This window comes from Platalea leucorodia (assembly GCF_965183815.1).
Source record: "Platalea leucorodia genome assembly, chromosome: 8".
In the NCBI taxonomy this organism is placed as follows: Eukaryota; Metazoa; Chordata; class Aves; order Pelecaniformes; family Threskiornithidae; genus Platalea; species Platalea leucorodia.
Genome location: NC_138830.1, coordinates 39,566,418 through 39,589,178, shown reverse-complemented (window position 1 = coordinate 39,589,178; position 22,761 = coordinate 39,566,418). Strand labels below are relative to the sequence as shown.

General features: G+C 39.6%; 1 protein-coding gene across 3 annotated transcripts in view; it reads left to right on the top strand.

The window, feature by feature from the left end:
• The first annotated feature begins 1,347 nt into the window (after positions 1–1,347).
• Positions 1,348–22,761, top strand: part of RBL2 (RB transcriptional corepressor like 2) — a 25,709-nt gene continuing 4,295 nt past the window's right edge. For all 3 annotated transcript variants that reach the window (XM_082320637.1, XM_082320636.1, XM_082320638.1), the window contains exons 1-19: positions 1,348–1,592; positions 3,289–3,419; positions 4,619–4,819; positions 7,031–7,095; positions 11,289–11,417; positions 12,335–12,495; positions 12,601–12,665; positions 13,406–13,592; positions 15,571–15,737; positions 16,421–16,530; positions 17,446–17,549; positions 17,890–18,027; positions 18,537–18,701; positions 19,229–19,340; positions 19,991–20,263; positions 20,751–21,025; positions 21,597–21,773; positions 21,945–22,016; positions 22,421–22,535. In XM_082320637.1, the coding sequence (XP_082176763.1) occupies positions 1,377–1,592; positions 3,289–3,419; positions 4,619–4,819; positions 7,031–7,095; positions 11,289–11,417; positions 12,335–12,495; positions 12,601–12,665; positions 13,406–13,592; positions 15,571–15,737; positions 16,421–16,530; positions 17,446–17,549; positions 17,890–18,027; positions 18,537–18,701; positions 19,229–19,340; positions 19,991–20,263; positions 20,751–21,025; positions 21,597–21,773; positions 21,945–22,016; positions 22,421–22,535 (2,863 nt within the window). In that variant the 5' untranslated portion in view covers positions 1,348–1,376. The remainder of the gene's footprint in view (positions 1,593–3,288; positions 3,420–4,618; positions 4,820–7,030; positions 7,096–11,288; positions 11,418–12,334; positions 12,496–12,600; positions 12,666–13,405; positions 13,593–15,570; positions 15,738–16,420; positions 16,531–17,445; positions 17,550–17,889; positions 18,028–18,536; positions 18,702–19,228; positions 19,341–19,990; positions 20,264–20,750; positions 21,026–21,596; positions 21,774–21,944; positions 22,017–22,420; positions 22,536–22,761) is intronic.

Genomic DNA, 22,761 nt, shown 5'->3' with positions numbered 1-22,761 from the left:
CTGCTGCCTCACTGCAAAGTTCACAGCTCCTCCATGTTAAAAAAAGAGATGCAAGACATTAGATACAGCCTAACCAGTAGTTTTTAGTGTTACAGTGAAATGGGCAAGACCCCCAAGTTGTCCTGGCAGGCTGGGGGGCTGCAGGCATGGAGAGACCCTGCTGCCATCGCCATCTTCCAGCACCAGGCACTCTCACTGCTGGGTAAACATGCATATTCATGTCTTGGAAAACATCTCAGGTTAGCTAAATCATCTTTTCTTGGCATTTCTTTTTTCCTCTGAAGCTTTCATTGTTGTTAGCTTTGAAATGTTAGTAGTACAAAAGCAAACAGGCATAGTCAATAAATCTCTTTTAATAAGGTACAGTCTGTTTTACTGATCTCTTAATTCACATGTACCTGCTCTAGGACTGACCTCTCCTTACGGCTTATTTTTGGGAGTCTCCTCTCTGCTCAGCAGGGCCTTTCACTGTCTTTCCAATGCGTTGCTGTTTGTCCTTTGAAAACTGCCGTCACCTGATTCACTTCCAGTTATTGGGACAGCCATTTAAAAGTTTTGATTCAAACAGAAGTGATTCAAATCAAACTTCCATCTTTGCTACTTTGTGACCTTGTTTTGAAATTGTTTTTCTTCTTTGTAAGGGTCTAAAACTCTTCAAATGTATTTGCAGACCTGAATGTCCTTGTTTCTGCTTGGTTGTATAAATGCTGTGCACAGCTGCCTTGAACAGAACTTTGTCGTTTGATTTTATTTAATGGCCTCTTATGATAGTTAACCAGCCATGGTTTTGTTTTGCTCATGAAGATCTCGCACCCTTACACCGTCTAAGTGACCAACTGGGGTAACAGTTCCGCAACGCCCTCAGTGCTGGCGCTCCCCCGCGAGCGGCGAGGCCCCGGGCCGCTCCGCTCCGCACTGCCCCGGGAGCAAGGCAGGGCCAACGGCCGGGCAGCCGCCAGGCCCCGCCCCTGCCCCTACGGGCGAACCCTCCTCTCTCCCGGCCTTCCTCCGCCACACCGCACCGGCCCGGGGCCCCCGCCGTTTAACGGGGCGGCTGGACGGGCTCGCCGCGGCGCTGCTGCCCGTGACGTCCACGCGGTGACGGCGTCGATGGCGCAGTGCGCGCTCCCGCTGCATTCTGGGGGCGGCCGCGGTGCGTGCTGGGAGGGGAGGCCTGCGGCGTGGCGGGGGGCGCGGCGCGCCTGCGCAGGGCGCGGCGGCGGGCGGGCCAATCAGAGGCGGCGGCGCGGCGGGGGGCGGGGGCGGGGCCCGGCGCCGGGGTGTTTGGATTCGAATGCGCGTCGCGAGGCCGAGGGGCGGCGGCGCAAGCGCAGTGTGCGGCGGGGCGGCGCTGCCCCCTAGCGCCGGGGCGCGGGATGCCGGGCGAGGAGGAGGACGAGGCCGAGCCGGGGGCCGGGGGGGCCGCCGCCGCCGCCGCCGCCGCCGCCGCCGCCGCCCCCTCCCCGCCGGCCGAGGAGGGGGACACCCGGCAGCGCTACGAGGAGCTGTGCAGCAGCCTCAACATGGACGAGCGCGCCCGCTCCGAGGCCTGGCTCAGCTACCAGAGCATGAAGCGCAACTACACCCTGGAGGTGAGGGGCGGCGGGGCCGGGGGGCCGCGCTGAGGCGGCGGGTGGCGGGGAGCGGCCGCGCTGAGGCGACCGGCCCTGGGCGGGCGGCCCGGCGGGAGGGAGAGGGTTAAGCGGGGGGAGGGAAGGGGACGGCCCTCGAGGCGCGACGGCGGCCTCTCCCTCACGCTGCCCGGCGCTGAGGCGCCGCCCGGGCCTTAGCTCGCAGCCGAGCGAGGGCACATTCCGCCCCCCTCCGCCCACGCAGCGCGGCCTCGGCCCGTCCCCTCGGCCCGCTCGGGGGCCGCGCCTCAGCCGCGGCAGGCGCCGCTGAGGGACATTCGCGCCCCCGCCCCGCGCCCTGAGCGGGGCCGCCGGCGGAGCGGGCCCGGCCCGCCGTCGCGCACGGAGGGCGCCCGCTGCCGGGGGTGCGCAGGCGAGCGGCCGCGCAGCGGTGCCCTCCAGCTCGGAAATGGCAACAAAAATCTTAATCCCGAGTCACAGCGGTGAAAAGGCTTGAAAAGTAAAAGCGATCGTATCGCTGTAGGCTTTCAGCTGTTTAGCTGACAAACGTAGCATAGTGATCCCGGCCAACGTCTGTCAGTAGCTGTTCATTGCCCACGTTAGAGGCTGTCAGCGCAATTATAATAAACTGGGGTTTGCGTGAACGTGACACAAAACTTCGTGGATGGTTAAGGGCGTGCAGGTTTTGTAACACCACTCTTTAAACGGCAGCATGAAGTGAGGCACCCGCTTTGTTTGGGAGCTGCCCTTTAGCGGGTGGCCTCTTAAAAATAAAGGTGGTGCTTAGGATCGACGCACGTCCGTCCGGCGTTGTTCGCAACTCCGCAGGGCTCCCGTTCCGCAAGCAGGCGGCTGTCGGCGCAGCCGGAGCCCGCGGGGGGCGGTTGGCCGCCCCGCCCCGCCCCGCCCCGCCGGCGGCTGCCGGCCCCTGCCGCGGGCAGGCGGCGCGGCGCGGCGCTGCGGCAGCGGCGCGGTCACGGGCGCTGCTTGGCGCCGCCAGAAACGGGCCGAGAGGCTCGGGAGGAAAACTTGCCTCTTCCCCGGCGGCGTGTGCTCGCCTGGCCCCCTGTTACCACGTAGCCCAAGAAACGCACAGCATCGCATTCGGTGTTCCGTGCCCCCTTTTTTGCTATTTTTTTTTTCCATTAAAACCTTATTTTTTAATCGAAGAGGGAGAGCAACATTTGAAAGGTTTTCATTTGAATTAATTTCCGTCTTTAGGTACCAGATTGAGTAATTGTTCCGTTGTGTAGTACAGAGAAAAATGGAAACTATGCTTTTCTGTTCCCACTGTCTTTCGGGGCAGAACAGTCTGATGGCAAGGGACTGTAGCTTTTATATTTTTTCCGTTACACCAAGGCAATACAAAATGTTATTACAGGAGAAGCGTAACACTAAAAATATATTGTTAAACTTTGGGTCCAGTGCGACATTTATAAAGGTAACTAGTAACTATGTAATTTTAGTTTTGACACAGTTCAATGTGAAGTATCTGTTTAACACCTGTTTTTTCTTATAGTTAAAAACACAAAGTAGCTCAATGGAACTTTGAAACAACGAATCAACTTTGTCACTGGTTGAACTTCGTGAGTTTAGCACACAGTTCTATCCTTTTTCTTGCTGTTGGGTCTACAGCTGAAAAGTATGTTTTTCTCTTCGAGGAAGTCTTTTAGATGCCTGATGTTTTAATTCACAGGGAAATGATCTGCATTGGCTAGCGTGTGCCTTGTATGTGGCTTGCAGAAAATCAATTCCAACTGTGAACAGAGGAACAGCTGAGGGAAATTATGTATCCTTAACCAGAATTTTGCGCTGTTCAGAGCAAAGGTAACTTTTCTTTCTGCTAATTTTTAAACACTTACCAAATCTCAAAGACTGCTTATCAGCTTGTGAAATTGAGAACAAAGGCTAAACATCTTTCTTGTTTCCTGCTTTTAAAGATAGAATTTATATCATCAGAATCTTTGTTATAGCTTGTTGCCACAGAAGTAGGACAGTTCCATTTGGTCATTAGTGTGTTGTAAAAACACTGGGTTTCAAAATCGGAGATTGCTTTCCCTCTCGCAAAGGAGAAAGAAACCAGTCCCTGAAAAACAGTCTATTTTTGAAGAGTGTGCAAAGTGTGAACTTCTCACATGAGAAACCAGTTTTAATTGGCTGTGAAAATATTCACACAATTTATTTTCTTTTTGTTTTGTAAGAAGACTTCACTTTTCCCATGTTCTTTCTTTATGAACCTAAAGTCCTGTCAGAATCTGATAAACAAATTTGTATCAAATGTTTATGTCCATAAAGTAATGAAGGAAAGCTTCCTGAAACAATTGACTTTATTTATTAGCAATCTGATTGTTTTGTAACCATTTAGTAGATTGGCAAAAAAAAAAAAAAAAGTTCTTCTGCACTTTTTCTCCCCATCTCCTTTACTGTTGGAGCATTGCTATTGGTTTAAACAATACAAAAGTGTTCCTTTAAAAACTTTTTTCTTCCAAATCAGAAATTCAGGGAATTGAATGTGGATAAATAGTTTCTGTGATCTGGGCTATCAAAGACTAATAACATTGAAAAAATAGGTGTAGATAAAGGAGTGAAAAATAAATGAAAGCCATATTTATGAAGTGAAATTTACTGTAACTTACTTTTTTTTCATACTTTGTCAAATCTTCTTAGCATTGTAGAACTCAGTGTTTGTTTTATTAAGTTAATAAATTATTCAGAAAAATGAGGGAAGTATGATTTTAGAGTAATCTGACTTCTGGAGTTGATTGTGTCTTTGTGAGGAAAAGCCAAGAACTGTGAAGATATAGTTAACATGGTCATCAACTGAGGATATAAAAATATTTTGTGAGCTGTCTGAGCTCATCCTTGTTTATGGGCTCTGAGTATGTAGTCACGTTTGCAATACCGCCATTTTATCAGTAGTTTGGGAAGTAGAAATTGCACTTTTGTTGTAAATAAAGAAAATGTATCATATATTTCTGAAAAAAACAAACCAAAGCTTTCGGACCTAACCTGTTTGGTATTTTCAGCTTGATAGAGTTTTTTAACAAGATGAAGAAATGGGAAGACATGGCAAATCTACCCTCCCAATTCAGAGAACGAACTGAGAGATTAGAGAGAAACTTTACCGTTTCTGCAGTAATTTTTAAGAAGTATGAGCCCATTTTTCAGGACATTTTCAGATATCCTCAAGAAGATCAACCTCGTCAACAGAGAGGAAGAAAACAGAGGTACATTTCTGTTATTTCCAGACTGATTTGAGAGTATTACTATTGCAAAAGTTGCTCAGTTGTTTTAGTTGTATTTTTGAATGTATTTTCATAGTAGTTCTTTATAATATCAGAGTTGGTCTGGCTGTCCTTGCTCGCAGTAATTTTTGGATCTTTTTTTCAGTTTGTCAGATCTGACAGGATGTGGGAAATCCCAAAGCTGTTACGTTTCTATGATTGGGGGGGGGGGGGCGGGGAAAGGGGACAGATTAAAATCAGCCTGTAGACAAGAGAAATAGTAGTATTTCTAAGATGGGAAAGGCTGGACGATTTGATCATTGTACGATTAGTATAACTTCAATAGCTGATAGAACAACTGAGCCTGTTTCACTGTCTAGAAAAGACACAGATCTTCTGGATATTTTAGTTTATAGTAGAAGCTTTATTTCTTTGCTACTGTTCATATTAGGAATGCTGTGAAAATTATGTGCTGGACTTCTTTTCTGATTATTCTGATCTCAACAAGATTTTGTCTGTTTGTGCCAGCACTTAACACAGCTTGTGATTTCTCATGGCAGTTAGTAGAGATTGATTTATTCCCGTTCATTATTTCTTTCATCTTCACTACTGTGAAGTGCCATTGTTTGGTTGCTTTTGTAGTTTGTTTGGGGTTTTAAAAAATATTTTATTTTGCTTTTTCTAATATTTACAAGCTATTTCTTATTTGGGTTTTTTGGCTTTTTTTTTTTTACCCTTGATGTTCTTGTGACCATAACTTAGTGACATTTGTAACCAAATCTATAATCTATAATAAAAGACAGGATTGTGCCTAAATGATTTTGTTGGAGAATGCAAAAGGTGAGTAAATTGGAATTGGACTGTAGATGGAATACAATTATGTATTGAGATGAATATTTGCATATGGTGTTGAAATTAAGATACTGCATATATAATTCCATGATTAGAAGAGTAAACCCTGCTAGTTGGTTAGCTTGGATGGTAAGGTGTGAAGTAATTTTGGAGATTAAGTTGGAAGATGATACTTAATTTTTGTGTGAAATGTCTGTTGATTTTGACCTTTAAAACCATTCCTCACATAACCTGATGGACGATGAGCTGTAATACATGAAATAGCACTTCCAGTGATATGTTATATGGAAACAAGGAATGATGTTGTGGAGTTATAAAAATTGGTGCTAGGGAAGGTTTTTTTTGGTTTAGTTTGTTTTTTTTTTAAATACACATAGTAAAGTCTTGAGCATTGTGTCTGATTATTATTTAAAAAAAAAAAAAAAAAAAAGGATGAGTTGATTACTCTCTCGAGATTTTTGTGTTACTGAGAACACAAACTGAACATACTAGCCAGAAAAGTGAAAGTAGGAAGGAGATTCGGGAAAACTGTCCAGTATGGTGTATGTGGCAGTTATTTAGAAATAACAAATCCTTAATAGCTGCAAAACTTTTGATGTAAAAAGAGGCCTCATGAATGAGTTCTTTTATTTGAAAGCATTTTAAACAAAGACCAGCAGAGGAACTTGGTTCTAAAAAACATTTAATATATTTCAAAATTCTGTATACTGTATAAAATCCTATACAAAATGCTTTAGATTAGTACATAGATGACACTCTTTTGAACACACAGTTCTGAAAATCTGGCCTGTACTGAGTATATTAACATCAACGCGCTCTGCAATGCGTTCCTCCAAGAACATGTATACATGCTTATATTACTCAGAATGCTTAGGAAGAAGGAATTTCAGCTCTGGCTCTCAAACTATTTTGATTGACTATATGTACCATTTGTTGTATGAAGAAGCAGAAATAACATTTTCTGTAGATTTTAAATTCAGATATTTACCTATTCTTTGGAACTAAGATCACAATTTTTCCTTAAAAGAAAACATTTAGGCTAGCCATGTTTAACGTTACATTTTCAGTAATTTTCTGCTCAAGTCTTGGCCTATTTCTAATGGAATCTGCTGTGTTGGACTGCCGTAGTGACATTTGAATCATTACATGCAGACTGAGACTGGGGTTCCTCTTGTGTCTGCACTAAACCAGTGTGCGGCTTGCTTTATTATCTGTTGTCAGGTTTGTGTGGGAAGGGTTTAAGATTTTGGCCACGCTATAGTAAAGCTTCATTTTCTTTTAGAATGATTGAATGTTGTACAATGTTGTATCAGTCTTAATTCACTGAGCTTATTGGGTGTCTTCTGTATTTTTCCCCAAAAGACGACAACCGTGCACTGTGACTGAAGTTTTCCAGTTTTGTTGGGTGCTGTTTGTTCATGCAAAAGGTAAGAGATTTGAAAGGGATTAAATACTGCAAACCTGTTTTTGTTAGTCATTATGTTATATAAATCCTTAAACACTGAATAGGTGCAGGCATTTCTGAATTCAGAAATGCCTTTAGAGAAGGGGCCGTCTCAGAACAGCCTGAAGGAATGTATTCTGTTTTAATTTCCCCAGCTGTATGTTTTACCATCCTTCTAAGGTAAGCTATATGTCCAAATAGTTTGGTAGCTTTTATGTGGAATATTTTTACAAAATTTCCAGTATTGTGGAGATTTATGCTGTAATTCCAAGGGAAAAAGTAGCTTAGAATTTTGGTGAATTCGTATTTAGATGTTGTTGTAATTAACATAAGGTGTATATGTATGTTTACTAGGAACAAAGAATATTTAAATTCCTCCTAAGTTTCCAGCAACACTGAAAATATTTAATGAATTTTTTCCTACCACCTAGTAAAAATTTATCATAAAACTCCAGGTGTGAATATTTTCATGCTGGTATCACAGAGAGCATTCTAATTCTTTTGATAGCCTTTATGCCCCCCTGCCTTTTTAAAAAATGAGCACACAGCAGTTGTATCAAATAACCATATGCATTACCAAATAGGTCTGCATACGCCTGTCTTGCAAGGGTGATTTTCTCTCACATTTTGGACATAGCAGTATATATATAAATGGCTGACTCTCTTGAAGACTCAGATTCCTTTGGAACATGTAACTTTCCTGTTAATATGCTTCTGTAGAAATAATGCAATGAACAGACAATATATTGCAATGTATGTGTAACCTTTGTCGTAAGAGCAGCCTTAAAGCTAATAAGAATAGTAGAGGATTTCAGCAGTTTTTCTTGATAATGACTGATGGGAGAAAAAGCCACAGGAGGAAACTGGATTAAATCCTTATTTTAGGCTTAAGTTGTTCAGTCATATCACATATAGTCTAAAGTCTTTCCTCATCAAACATGAGTCTTAAAGAGTTTCTGCATACCTAGGGCTTTATTCAAGTACTGCTTGGATGAGTGTCCACTGGGAATTCTGTATAAGTAAGATAGTGTTTTGAGGAAAATAAAGACAAGATTTATATTCCCCACTGAAAGAACGTCTTTGGAGATTCAGGTCCACTGGTAATTTCCAGAGACGACTTCTATTTTTTCGTAAGATAACTTCTAGTAGAAGGAAACTAATAGTTTAATTTCTACAAGGAAAAGGATAAAAGGAATTTTGTTTTGGTTTTGGGGTGTGTGATGGGGTGGTTTTTTTCCAATTTTAAAGTGAATCAGTGTTAAAATTCCTGCAGTGTGCTGTGATTTCCTTAATTGGCTGCTTTTGAGGATAGGACAGAGTAGGCTGTCACAATATTGAATTATCTGGCACTAATTCCGTTCAATACAGATTAGCATTTCTCTCTACACTGTACCACATTGCAGAGGGTTGCCAGCAGCTCCCTTTCGGAAAAGTTACTGGCAATATTACTGGACCCTCAGCATCACATCTTTGCACAAAGATCAAAGAAGGATGTGGTATTGCACAAGTGCTGTACTGAATGCTGTTATCTTAGGAAGAAGATGCCTTTTTCCAATAGGCTGCAAATTCCACTTTATTGGGGTAGAGAAATCTTTCCTAAACAAGTATGTTGCTTGCAATATGATTTTCATCTTTTTTTTTATCATTTTTTTTTTTCACTCCAGAGTAGCACTCTTAAGTAGCATGAAATACCTATTCCTATTCTACTGAGTCCAGAGGAGAGTTAGTACTGTACTTTTTATTTCCAGTCAGTCAGGACTTTACCTCTTTAGCACGGTTAGGCAGCTGAGAGAGTAAGTAGGTCAGTCTGAAAAATCACAGATTTTTCTTTTCCCTTCTATAAAATCCCCACTTCTATGGGTAGATTGGACAGTAGTCAAGGTGCAAAGGGACTTTATGAGTCTTCCTATTGCTAAATTATTGGTTAATATGTTTGAGTAACTGCATCATCAATTAACTACATGTTAATTACAATTAAGTTTCAGACATACAAATTAACTTTGTAGAGAATGCCATGTAGATAACATAGCCAATTAAATTTTACAGGAAAAAGGAAAATTTACAGTAATTATAAACTGGAAAATTAGTAAGTGACTAGTGGTAAATTTATTAAAATATGGCAGCACAAAAATGGAAACTAAATGTTGACCATTTAAGGCATTAAATATTCATGGTAAGTTTTGTTCGCTGTGTTTTGAGGGTTGGCAGTAATCCTTATCATGGCAACCGCACATCAGTGGCAAGTTCAGGCTTGTCTCTGTGATATTTCTGTGAGCCTGAAGATCATTGCATTCAGTTTCACAAATGGAGAAAACACGGGTCTTGTTCGTACCTTTGGTATACACTGCAAAGTAAGATAGCGACTTTGTTTAGCGATACCACAATTCTTGCACACTATTTGTAAGAATTTATCTTTAAACTCTCTATCTTGACTTTTTTTCTTTCTTTAAAATGGAAATGAAAAAATATATTTCTGCTGCACTGAGATAACTGGTTTTTATTATTTGGTACTAGGTTGTGAAAGGGAGTAGTAAGCTATTGTTTGAAATGTCATTGACAAACCATTTGTGTGAAACTGCTGGTACTGTAAAATTAGCTTGCTTTTTGACTGTGCTGACAGTAATGATTGCCATGCTAGACTTCATGGTTATGAAAGCGAACCTATGTTACAAGAGTTACTTCTTTAAGATTTTTATTGATTAATATTTTGCTATTGTATTTATGACTTTCACTACTTTGTTGTGAGCCTTTAATGATTTGGAAATAACTGATAGATGTGTACAGTTAATTCAAATTTCATGTAGGCTTCATTATTTTAAATAGTTCCAATCTGCATTGAAATATTTTTTCTTGTAACAAACATGGAATCTGAAAATTGAATATAAATTTGAACAAGCTGGGACGTTACTGGTAGAAAAGTAACAGCATAATTTAGAGAAATTCTCTAATCATATATCCATTTTGATGTGCTCTAAATGAGTCTATTAGTATATGATAGATTTCTTCAAAGATTTAAACCTGTTCTTCATAGTGGGCTCAGCTAAGTGGTTTGGCGCTTACCTGAAAAAAAAAAGAGTAGAAGAGTTATTGCTATTGAAAGAGTGATAGAAAATCATGCTGTGCACATAAATTCATGGAATTATGATTTATGGTAGTAATTAATGGTACAGTTTATTTTACAAGACTGTTTTTAGCTATGGCCATTCCTCTAAAGGAATATCATAAAACTAAATAAGTTCAGTAAAGAGTAATGAATCTGAATATAATCTTTGTGAAAGGTGACAAAAGAGTGAAGAGGTTACAAATATTCTTTTCTATAGGAAAATAAAAAATACTTTAGAGGTATATGAAATAAAGCTACATTGTAAACCAGATCAGACATACACATTTTAACTCTTTTGTAAAGCACAAGAGAATTAAAGTTAAATTTATTACTGTTTATAATGAGCATGCCTCCAACAAAATTTTGGTAAAGAAAAATAATCTCCTGACGTTGATTTGAATATAGACTCATTCTGGAGAACGGGGGGGAACTGAAGGAGGGGGCAGTGCTTGCTTTTTCTAGGACATCTTGGGTTTAGCCTAGCAAAAGTTCAAATTCTTTACAACACTTTACAACAATGCAAAATTGGGGAAAAGGAAAGTCTCGGTCGGAAGCCATTCTTCCCCCTTATGTGCCTTTAGAACAAGATTCTGCTTCAGGCAGATGGAGTAAGAATCTGTTGAAGGACGTAACACTGCCAGGCAGCGGGGCTCGCCTTGCCAGAGTTATGGTAACAAATTTGTCTTCCTTGAGGCAGTTTGCATTATACAGTTCATGCTGCTTCAAGTTATTTATGCGCTGATTAATCAGATTACTGTGAATGAGGGAGTCTGCAATATCACGTTTATCAACATTTTGGTAAGGTTTGTTTTGAAAGCTGCATAATATGTTTGAGTTCCCACACAATTGTTCCTGTTCCTGAAAACATATTTTGCTATTATATTTGCTATATTTTATTAAGCATGTGTCTGTTTTACTACCTGTGTTTCTATCCAGATATTTACAGTCACCAAAGTCTGTGTTTCCAAGACTTCATTGTTGATTGTAATACAAATATCAACAGTTTCTTGGTCAAAAGAATTCTGAATCTGTGCTAATTTTAATTAATGTCTTATGTCTTTCTAATATTGAAGGTAATTTTCCTATGATTAGTGATGACTTGGTCAATTCCTACCATCTCTTGTTATGCGCTTTGGACCTAGTGTATGGAAACGCTCTCCAGTGTCCTAACCGTAAAGAACTTCTGAATCCTAGTTTCAAAGGTACGTTGAAAGAAATTATCTGACTTTATCCAAAGTCTGCAAGAACTTCTAAGGCTACTGAAATTAGTATGAATCTATGTGGCAGAGAATAAGTTGAATAGTATTGATTTGAAATATGTGGGAATTAATATTTTCTGTACCTGGCTACACAATCAGATTTCTGTTAATGTAGTATGTAATAACAGACTACTGAATTTTGTCAGTAATATAGTAAGTCAAGAATTTAATTTACTATGGAAATACCATTGAAGGAAGTTCCAAAGTAAAACTTTCAGTTAATGACATTTTAATGCCAGTGAAAGAGTGCATAACGACACAGTCATTACTGGACGCAGTCAGACTGGAGAGTTCCCGTGAGGCAGCAGTTTGGAAAGATCCAGTGCTCAAATATGAGAGTGGCAACTTGATTGTTTCTCTCTCATTTCTGGATTGCTGCTGTTCTCTTTCTGAAGAGAATGGAAACGTAGGTTGACTTGATAACCACAAATGCAAATGAATAATGAGACGTTTCCATTGAATTTCCGATGTAATTCTTTCCAGCCTTATACTTCATTTTTAGTGCTGTACAGTATCCGCGTTTCCTTTGCAGTGGTCCGGATGTGAAGTGGGACCATTATCTCAAATTTATTTGAATAAAGATTATAGTGCACAAGTTTTGATCTATTTCCTATTACAACTGATATTTTTAATTTTTATCACTCAATATCTAACTTTTTTAAATTTCTGAGTCAAAGTTGACTTTTGATAACATTATCAAATTGAGTGGGCATTATGTAATTAATAGTTCCTTCAAGGGAACTGATTAGTTTACCATTTTAATTTCACACCAGCTAGACTATGCAGCATAGAATTTAAGTTTAATAAGAAAACAGGATATGGATTTGCAAAACTAAATAATATAATATTCTTCATTGTAGGTCTACCTGAAGACTTTCATAGTAAGGATTATAAAGTATCGTCTGATCCCCCCTGCATCATTGAAAAACTGTGTTCATTACATTATGGGTTAGTTTTAGAAGCAAAAGGCATAAAGGAACATTTTTGGAAGCCATATATTCGGAAGCTTTTTGACAAAAAGGTTGGTCAATAAACTTGTAACGGAGAAAAATTTCTCCTTACTGATTATCTTCGCAACCTTTTTAAGAACTGAAATGTCCATCTTTTGTTCTTAACTGTCTTACAGCTTTTAAAAGGAAAAGATGAAAATCTGACTGGATTTCTAGATCCTGGGAACTTTGGAGATAGCTTGTGAGTCACTGTATTCGTGGTTTGGTTTGCATTAGTATCCGTCTGTAGTACAATTGCACTTGCGTTATCATCTGTATCTTAACAGTAACACTAGCTAGTTGACTTGCGTATTTATTAATGTTTATACATTACATTGCGTTTCAGTTCCTTTTCTTTGAGGTGGTGTGGTCTGAGGCATATTTGAAAGAGGAATGATTCTTCAGGGTGGTGTTACTTGATATCTGCTTTTTTCCTTATGTTTCTATGTTTCCTTGATTTTTTTTGTATATAACTCAAAGTGTTAGTATGAAAAAGATGTGGGAGCATGCTGCATGAGTGGGAAGTGGGAGGGAAAAATTGGGTTTGGTGGTATTTTTTTCTTTATAAACTTAGAGATGCTTATGAGTAGGACTTATTTTCTTTTAAATGGTATGAAAATGGCAAGCGTAGTTTATGACGATGTGATGCTGCGTAAGTTTTGAGGAGTTTCCAGCCAAATGCAAGTTCTCAGTATTTTATTATGTTCCTCCTGCAGCTATACTAAATGGCAAGCCATCAGATGTAATGGAAAAATAATGTCCTTGCCACTGTCTTGTTTTAGATATTGTAGATTTTAAAGGAGCTCCAATGCTTAAGTCAGGGTTAAAAGAAGTTCTGAAGTAGACTTCAACAGGCCAGAACTGTGTTCATTCATAAGCAGGTGAACAAAGCACTGTCTAAATAATGAGGGGTTTGTATGTGTCTCTTCCTTTCTGCTATAGCAAAGCTATCAACAAGGCCTACGAGGAGTATGTTTTGTCAGTAGGAAATCTCGATGAGCGGATATTTCTTGGGGAGGATGCAGATGAAGAAATTGGAACTCTCACAAGGTGCTTAAACACAACTTCAGGAATGGAAACAGCTGAAAGAGTACAAGTGAAGCATAATTTGCAGCAGCACTTTGACAGGGTGAGTACGACATGGTCTGCGTTGCTGTTTTTATATGGAGAAGGAGTTGAGTTAGTCTATGTCTGATGAAGAGAAGCAGCTACTAAAAAATTACCATCTTTATTGTTTAAGGTGATCTGGGGGTGTACACAGCATAACTGAGTTAGATTTTGTAATTGATTAGATATGTTGTTTACTTTTGGGGTTTTTGGACAGAATTTCTCCATGCATTTGGGTTTTCTTTGATTAAATCCAGTATAGAGAATATTTAGGTAATAACCGAAAGAGGTGTCTTGAGGTGAAGATTGTCAAGCACAACAGAACAGGCAATTCTCCGTGGTGGTTTGGCAGGTGCTGAATTGTCCTGCACCCGTTGGGGCCCTCTGGACCTGTCTGTCCCACTTCCCCTTCCCTCACATCTCTGACCCATGTGCAGAGGTTTTTGTTTAACCTATGCAAAGCTGCTCAGCGCTTTGCTCTATGCATTTTTTTTTGTTTCCTTTTAACAGATATGCTTCAGGTGTTAATATTACATGTTTACAGTCTTAGTTAAATCACTAGGGAATGGTTTTCACCTTGCTTGCCTAACAGCATGATACATAGATATGTTTTTATATATGACTAATAAAATAGCGTAGAATATGGTCTTTGAAAGGATAAAGAACACTACATGTTTCAGAACAATAAAGTGAAGATCTATAACATTATCAGGGCCTTCGTGTGACTAGAGTAGCTTTTGAAAAACAGGCACTGGCTTTGAATGCATATATATACACACACACACATACATATATGTATGTGTGTGTATATATATATATATGATTACAGAATATCAAAATGTTCCTGAAGATGGAAAAGATATCTTAAAGGAGAAAGGACACAAGACAGGCAAATAAAGAAGGATATAAACTGTATTAGCACAATTAGATTACAGAAAGCAAAACGGTAAAATAGTCTAGATCACTGAAATAGTTATGTGATCTTTTTCCAGAGAGAGTTGGTTAATGGCTTTCAGCAGTCTTGAGAGAAAAGATCAAAATAACCTTATCTGCATCAGTGCAAGTAGTTAATTCTTTGCTTCTGATCTACTTAAAGAAATAATCAGCCACTGTTTTGCTGGCATAGTTCTGGGTGCGTAACTCTTGTAGGTCTCTGTTTTGCTGAAAGAGTGTGGCCTGTAAGGCAGCAGCTTGCAGCTGCAGTGCTTGTGCTGTCCCATGCTCTGGGAGTCCAGGGCAGGGCTGGGGGAACCGTCTTTCCTGGTAGGGTATGGAGACAGAAATAAAACACGCTTCGGAGCGTGGGGGGAAAATGGGAGGAGTACTGGGAGCTGGACTTCGTGGTGAAAAGACTGTAAAATGTAATGTGTTCGTTAAAATAAGGAAAACATTTCTTGGTTAAGTAATTGTGTGCTCGGATAATTAGAAGATGCATCATTTTTGCTGTACATTAATTGAAGGAACATCCTTCGTGTTAAATTATTTTGATATGACGGACTGATCTCATGCAAATGAATTAAAATGCTAAGAAGTGTTACATTCAGGAGGGCTTTTCCTGTAAGAGTTAAACGTGCTGAAAGGAAACCCTGGCTGAGCACACTTTTCCTGTGAGCTACAGCTGCCTTTGGTACTCAGGGGATAGGAGGGGACTGCTGGGGGGGGGTTGGGTTCTGGTTGGTTTTTTTTTTTTTAGATTGGCCTAGTTCTTTCACACTTCACTCCCAGTATCTGCATTTCAGTGTGAGGTCACGTCCTCTCTGTTTATATGTTTATACGGTACTATTTGATACAAATATCCAAGTGACAGAGATAAGCCTTTCATTGCTGACTGTTATCTGAGACGTGAACTAGTTTGGGCTTTTTGATTCCTGGTCTTTTTTTCCAGGCATATATCATAACACAGGGTAAGAAAGCACTCTACAGACACTTCAAGGTTACGACCTGTATCTAAGCTTTATAATAATGTACAGTTTTATGGATTTTTTTTTTTGTCTTTTTAGTCCAAATCACTTAGGATTACAACCCCACTTACTGGCCGCAAGTATATTAAAGAGAGCAACCCATATGTGACGCCTGTTTCCATAGCAACATACAGTTTGAGCCGCCTTCATACGATGCTGGCAGGACTGAAAAATGCCCCCAGTGAAAACCTGGAGCAAATACTCAGGTAAGTTTGATGTTTAGCTAATCAAATAATTCTATTTTTTAAATAGTTTTAATACCAAACGTTAATGCTAAACAGTGTAATTTAAAGTGTGAATCAGTCTTGAAAGGTTCTGGAGTAAAATAGGACCCAGAGAGATATTTACATTTCAAAAGACTTTGTTCTCTTTACTTAGCCACCTTTGTCCTTAAGAGATTGATGGCTATAAGAACATACAGCGTTTTAAACCCAACAGTTCTGAGCTTCTCTAACAGCAAACTGCTCATACAAAATTTTCAAGACTTTTCTTCTTCCTACTTAGCAAATCTCACTACCTAGCAAATCACTCCCTACTGTAGGAGATTCAAAATAAAATTTATTCTCCATGTAGATAAACTGTTGGCTCAGGTACAATATATTTTTAAAACCATTTTTCTATCACGTGAAAAATGTTGTTTATCCCTCATCATGAAAAGATGTGCACATTTATTACAGTATATACAATAAGGATAATAATATGCTGTGGACATTTCACAGTACATATACAGTTAGGCACATATGGGTGTGTTTGTATTGCTATCCAAGATACTTAGCGTTTCATGTTTTAATCATATGATAAAAATAGTTGTAGGGTTTTTTGGTTGTTTGGGGTTTTTTTTGGTCTTAGTAGGAATAGTATGTTGAGAATCTTTAGGTTTTATTTTCAGGGCATGTTCCAGAGATCCTTCTCAATCTATTGCAAACAGAGTAAAAGAAATGTATGAAGTATACTGCCAGAGCATGCAGTCGGATGGAGAATTCAGTAACTTTTCCAAAGGTGGGAAACATTTTACTTATACAGATAAAAATTAAAAAGCCTGTAAACACGTTTATGTCTTGTAAGTAACTTACAGTTTTACTTACAGGTTATGCTTTAGCACAAGGGTCTTTTCTATTACTTTTGTCTTTTCCTGGTGTTCTTAAGGCATGGCAAATTTCAATCCTGCATACAACTTTATAATCAGCCTTAGCTTAAATCACCGGAATTTGATGATATTTTCCGTTCTGCAGAAGTGAAACAAAAAGGACTCTTAAGGGTACTGTTTTTTCTCTCCATTACAAGAATAGCAATTTCTGCGACAGTAATGAAAAATCTGCCTAACTGTCGTCAAGTCCCACAAGCAATTTCGGCTTACATACAAGGATGGGTTAGTACAGATATTACTAAAATCCTGCCAGTATAAACACAAAGTATTATTTGCAATGTTGTCAAGATTTGTGAAGTGCGTGAAGACGGATTAAAAATTAGGAAGATCCTCTTGACCTTCTTGTTTCTTAACAGGGCCTTCCTTATTTTGTATTATTTGTTCTTGTCAACATAGTTGCTTCAGTGTTTTCTGTTCACAGTGCAAGCTGGATCCATATAGGTGTACTTTCCAAACAATGTATTTTCTGAACTTGAAATCTGTATATGATAGCAATTTAAAGATTGTTCTTATATATGGTGTCTCCATCAAAATCTGGGTTCAGTAATAAGCTATTCTGCTCTGCATTCACAAGTCAGTGCAGCACAGGAGAGGGATTCCTAAGTTAACTTTAAATTAACTGAGTTAGTCCTGAAAGTAGCGTAGCCACAGCAGCAGAGAAATCCACACAAGCTACTAAACAACTGTTGTATCTCTATAGCTTAAGACAAAGAATATAATTCTTTTATTGCATTTCACGATATTGTTTCTATTTAAAATTCCTGCAGATGTTGCTAGTAAGCATTTCCGTCGTGCTGAGGTGCTATACTACAAGGTCTTGGAGTCAGTCGTTGAGCAAGAGAGGAGGAGACTGGGAGACGCTGACTTATCTGTAAGGAAAACTAATCAAATTGTACCTCATTTTTAAAGCTGAATCTACAAAAAAATGAAAACAGTTGTAGAGTAGAATAGACGACTAATTAAAACGAGGTTAAATCTCTGAAAAGTAGCCTGTAAGTACACCTGAATGGAAGAAAAAGTGTACAAGAAATCATTTGTATTTGCAAGCACAAAGGGATATGAAACTTCTAATGAGGAAAGATGGCTCGTTTTGGATTCTGTTCTGTCTCTTACAAAATCAGACCTCTTGCTGTTGAGGCAGAATAGAAAGCATTTTACTGTTCTACAGTTAGACTGCAAAGTAAGTATTAAACTTTGCAATTCTCTTGCAGGCAATACTGGAGCAAGATGTGTTTCATAGATCTCTGCTGGCGTGTTGCCTTGAGATAATTATCTTTACGTATAAGCCACCGGGAAACTTCCCATTCATCACTGAAATATTTGACATTCCAGTTTATCATTTCTATAAGGTAAAGTGGTTGATAGCTAGAAATGCTTATCAAGTCATGAGTACTCTATTGACTTATATCAAGAAATCTCCCTACCTGGATGGTAACTTACACAAGCCCTTCATTCTCAGCTTTGCCCCTTTTTGTATTGAAAAAATATTAACCCAAGTGTCTGTCATTCAGGGGCGTGTCTTGGGCATTTAAAAACCAAAAGACTGTTAGCAGTTTAATGCAGGAGCAGTATCCAAGTATCTATATAGTAACTCATGGATTATCGTTTTATATCATGAGCTATTGTTGCAGGTATTCTGCAACAGTGCTTGACATGTTTGTTTGTTTGTTTACGAAGGAAGATACAAATATCTGTCTTCTGATAAAACTGCAAGACAACGTATGACTGAGTCACAGTAATGCAGCCTTAATATTTCTAATAGTTTCTTCTTCCTTGAAAATCAGGAATTAGATCTTTCTGTCAGAAGAAATCCATGAAACAAGTACGTTATGTTGATCATAACCAATCCACCTTACAGGTCATTGAAGTTTTCATTAGAGCAGAGGATGGCCTTTGTCGGGAAGTAGTGAAACACCTTAATCATATTGAAGAACAGATCCTGGAAAGTATGGCATGGAAACAGGAATCCATATTGTGGGACAGAATCCGAGACAATGAAAACAAAGTTCCTAGCTGTGAAGAGGTGAGCATTGCTTTATACGTTTTACATAGTTCTAATCAGCCAGGGTGGCAGAGAGTGGACGTTATACCCTGAAGGAGAGGCTTCACATGTCTAAATTTCAGTTTCACCCTACAAGCTCATCAGCGCAGAGAAAACAGTAAACGTAGTGTGCTCTGGTCTGTTCACTGACCTCTCTGTAGAGACATGCAGCTGAGATGACTCTCACCCAGTATTTGCATAGCGTAGCAGAACAGTGAACAAAACGGACGAGCAGGGAAGGTTTGGACCAGTCACACTTTAAGAGATTACCAGACAAGAAGAAACATGGTAAAAAAGTATAGACTTTTAATTGTAGTCAGAGAAAGATTATTGCAGTACCGTATCTTCTAGAGGAGTACAATCACTACAAAGTTTCAGTGTTCTCATTTTTATTTTTTTCCAATACAGTTTTGCTGTTCAAAACTTGTAGTGCAGAAGCTTTTAAAAATCTGTTATGTAGTCAATCTATCTGTAATACAGACACTCTACTAAAAGTATAAATATTTTAGGTAATGCCACCTCAGTATTTTGAAAGATCTGCTGGGAGCAGCGTTGTAGGTTCACCACTGACACCAAGGCGAATAAATGAGGTTCGCGCTGAAACTGGAGGACTAGGGAAAGGTGAGACTTTTTTAAACATAACATATACTTATGCTGCTTAGACCATGGCTTTAATTTTTAAATCTACATGACGTACAGCAAGGGAGCTGCTTTAATGTCAATGTACCGTTAACTGCAAACACACTTGTAAGTGGTATTTCTTAGTGCAACTCCTATAGTTAAGTCAGATGTCTAAGACTAATGCATTCATTATTTCAATGCAAACAAAATACTGTTCTGAGAGGGCGTTTTCAGGATGTTATGTACATGAACAGGACATATATATATGTATACATATGTGCATGTTAAATGGTATTTATACACACACACAACTTATGTTCTAACGGGTAGCACTTGAACAGTTTGCTTTATTGTTACACCAGAACAGAAGCTCCACTATGTATTTAGTTAGGTGAAGTCCCAAACTTTTTCTGTGGAAAAATAAAACAATACATTACCTTAGAAGATTATTAAACACAGCGTTATTTGAGATTCAGTCATCTCTCAAAGCAATTTTAAGCCACAAATGCAGACATAAGGAATTTTTAAAAACGTTTCCTGAAGAGCTTTGCATGACGTATTTTGGTTCTCATTAGACTTCTGTCACGTAGTTGTATAATAAGGGCTTATACAACAAGAGTTATATACGTGCGTGGTTTTTTAATCCACAGGCCTTTCATCCTCTCCCACTACCCTGTATGACAGATACAGTTCTCCTACAGCCAATCCTACAAGGAGAAGACTGTTTGTTGATAACGACAATACCTCCGACAGCGGAACTCCAGTAAGAGTTTCCCAGCAGCCCGTGGTAAATACGGTGCCTGTGCAGAACATGAATCCCGAAGCCATGTCAGTAACTCCAGTGCCCGGCCAGACGCTGGTTACGGTGGCGACTGCCACCGTAACAGCCAATAATGGGCAAACTGTTACAATACCAGTACAAGGTAAGAGACAAGCTACTGTAGATTTATTCAGGCTTGTTCCATCAGAGTATTAGAGCACAGTAAGGGGGAAAAGGGGGAACAGTACGCCAGTGGAGAAAAAAGTATATTTAAGGATTCATAATTGGGAAGAATTGTATGACTAGATAAGCAGAACAGAATATGTACAGCACAAGGATGTTCTGACTGCCAACATCTATTTTATAAACTTACTTATTTCAGTAAGCCTCCCTTCCTGAACTAGCCCAGGATGAAAGTCACATTACTATTAAAAATGTAGTTCAATTTCATTATCTTCTGGACTTTTCATTATAAGGAGACAAAAGTATTGTGATGAAACAATTTCATATATAATATACTAAATATATAGTTACAGTCAACTAAGAGAAGAATTACTGAATTCTTAAAACAAAACCAACAAAAAACCACAAACCACAACCACCCACCCCCAACTTGCTCTTATTTCAGACTCTTTTTTCTTAAATTACAGGTATTGCCAATGAAAATGGAGGAATAACTTTCTTCCCAGTCCAAGTAAATGTAGGTACGCAGCCTCAGGCCGTCTCTGGTCCCATTCAGCCTCTCAGTGCCCAGACTCTTGCTGGTACCCTGAACACTCAGATGAGTGGGGCAACACTGCAGCTACCAGGCCAGTTAACTGTTCAGCAGGTCTCTCCTGGAGAGCAAAGACAAACCCAGCAATTCGCCATTGCCGCGTCCATCAGGCCTCGGAAGATGGGCTCGCTTTCCCTCTTCTTTAGAAAGGTACTTTTCAGTCTAATTTGTGCTTTGCTGAGTTTCTATTTTGGTAAGTCTTCAGTGATTTTTAAAATATGGACTTATGATTAGTAATAATAAGAGAATATTCAATTTCAAAGTTAATCTATAGCTTTTGCCTATTCGTGGACATACCTGAAGAGTAGTTTTCTTACGCAGGCAACTTCTTACTAGCTAAGGAGTAGACTATCACCACAGCCACCACGGGTTATGAAGTAGAGTATGTACTTGGCCAGCAGGTACTTCGAGGTGTCCGTTTTCTTTAAGGCTCTTTAAAAGAAGAAATTCACCTTTGAGACATTCTGGTTTATTCAATACAGTGGTTTCTGTAGACTGTGCAGCGCCCTTCCTGCACTCAAGATAGTTCATATGTTTTCTTGGCATCAATACCAGTACTGGGAATGTCTATGTCTTGTAAGCAAAAAAGTTAAATTTAGTTATTCTTCTTTTGGCTTATCATTTGCACAAGTCCTACGGGGCGTGCAAGTCTGAACTACCCTTTAGCTGGGTAAGAAAAGCAGCGTTGCCACGGCCCTGAGCACAGTCTGCATTTCAACAGGTGTATCATTTAGCTAGCGTTCGCCTGCGAGATCTCTGTGTCAAACTGGATATATCTGATGAGCTGCGGAAAAAGATCTGGACATGTTTTGAGTATTCCTTGGTGCACTGCCCTGAAATCATGATGGACAGACATTTGGATCAGCTGCTGATGTGTGCCATCTATGTAATGGCTAAGGTAAGGTGAATAAAGAAAAACCAAAACAACTTCTTTAAGACTTAATATTCCAAAGATGACAATTCCTCAAAAAAAACCCCGAAACCGAGCAAACACCCCACACAACAACCCCCAAACAAACAAAAAAACCCACAGGAAAACTATTAACCTTTTCTGTTCGTCTACTCTTAGGTTACTAAGGAAGACAGATCATTTCAGAACATTATGCGCTGCTATCGGACACAACCACAAGCCAAGAGTCACGTAAGTACAGTTAGTATTAAACAATACGGTGCCTGAGTTATTAAATGCCCGAGTTCTATTTTAGGAACAGATCACTTTTTGAAGTAACATTTAGTATTAAATGAATGCAGTCTGTGAGCCATTCTCCTCCAAAGACAGCAGTCATATCTAAAGTCCTGCACTACTGAAAGCTTTTTATGCTAAACTATACCTAAAATAGAAAATATCTTTACTTAAAGCCTAAGGAGGCAGTGCTTATTGGATAATACTCCTCTTAGGAGGCTGTATTTTCCCCTGCAAGAAGCAATTTCATACCAGAATGAAGTTTCTAAAAGGCAGATACAGGATGCAGACTGTTGCTTCCTGACTATGTAACTGCACATCTCATCATCCTTCCTTTGTCACGCTCCTCTCCTTCCCTGCAGGTATATCGGAGCGTCCTGATAAAAGGCAGGAGACGCCGCCGCTCTGGCAGCAGTGATAGCAGTAGCCAGCAGAACTCGCCTACAGACAGAAGTAAAGAGAGAAACAAAGAAAGAAGTGAGTGATTCCGAATTCCAGATGTTTGGTTTTAATTCCATTTCCAAAACAGTGTGCGTAACGTAAGAGTTGGATTTGGTGTCATGCCAGCCCAAACAGCTCCTTCTTTGGTAAACTTGGACACAGTTAAGAATATATTGGTAACATTTAAGAGTTGCTGTAACTCAAGCTTAATATTACGCCCATTTTGACAGCTTTGAATCTGTCACCACATCAGCTTACCTTA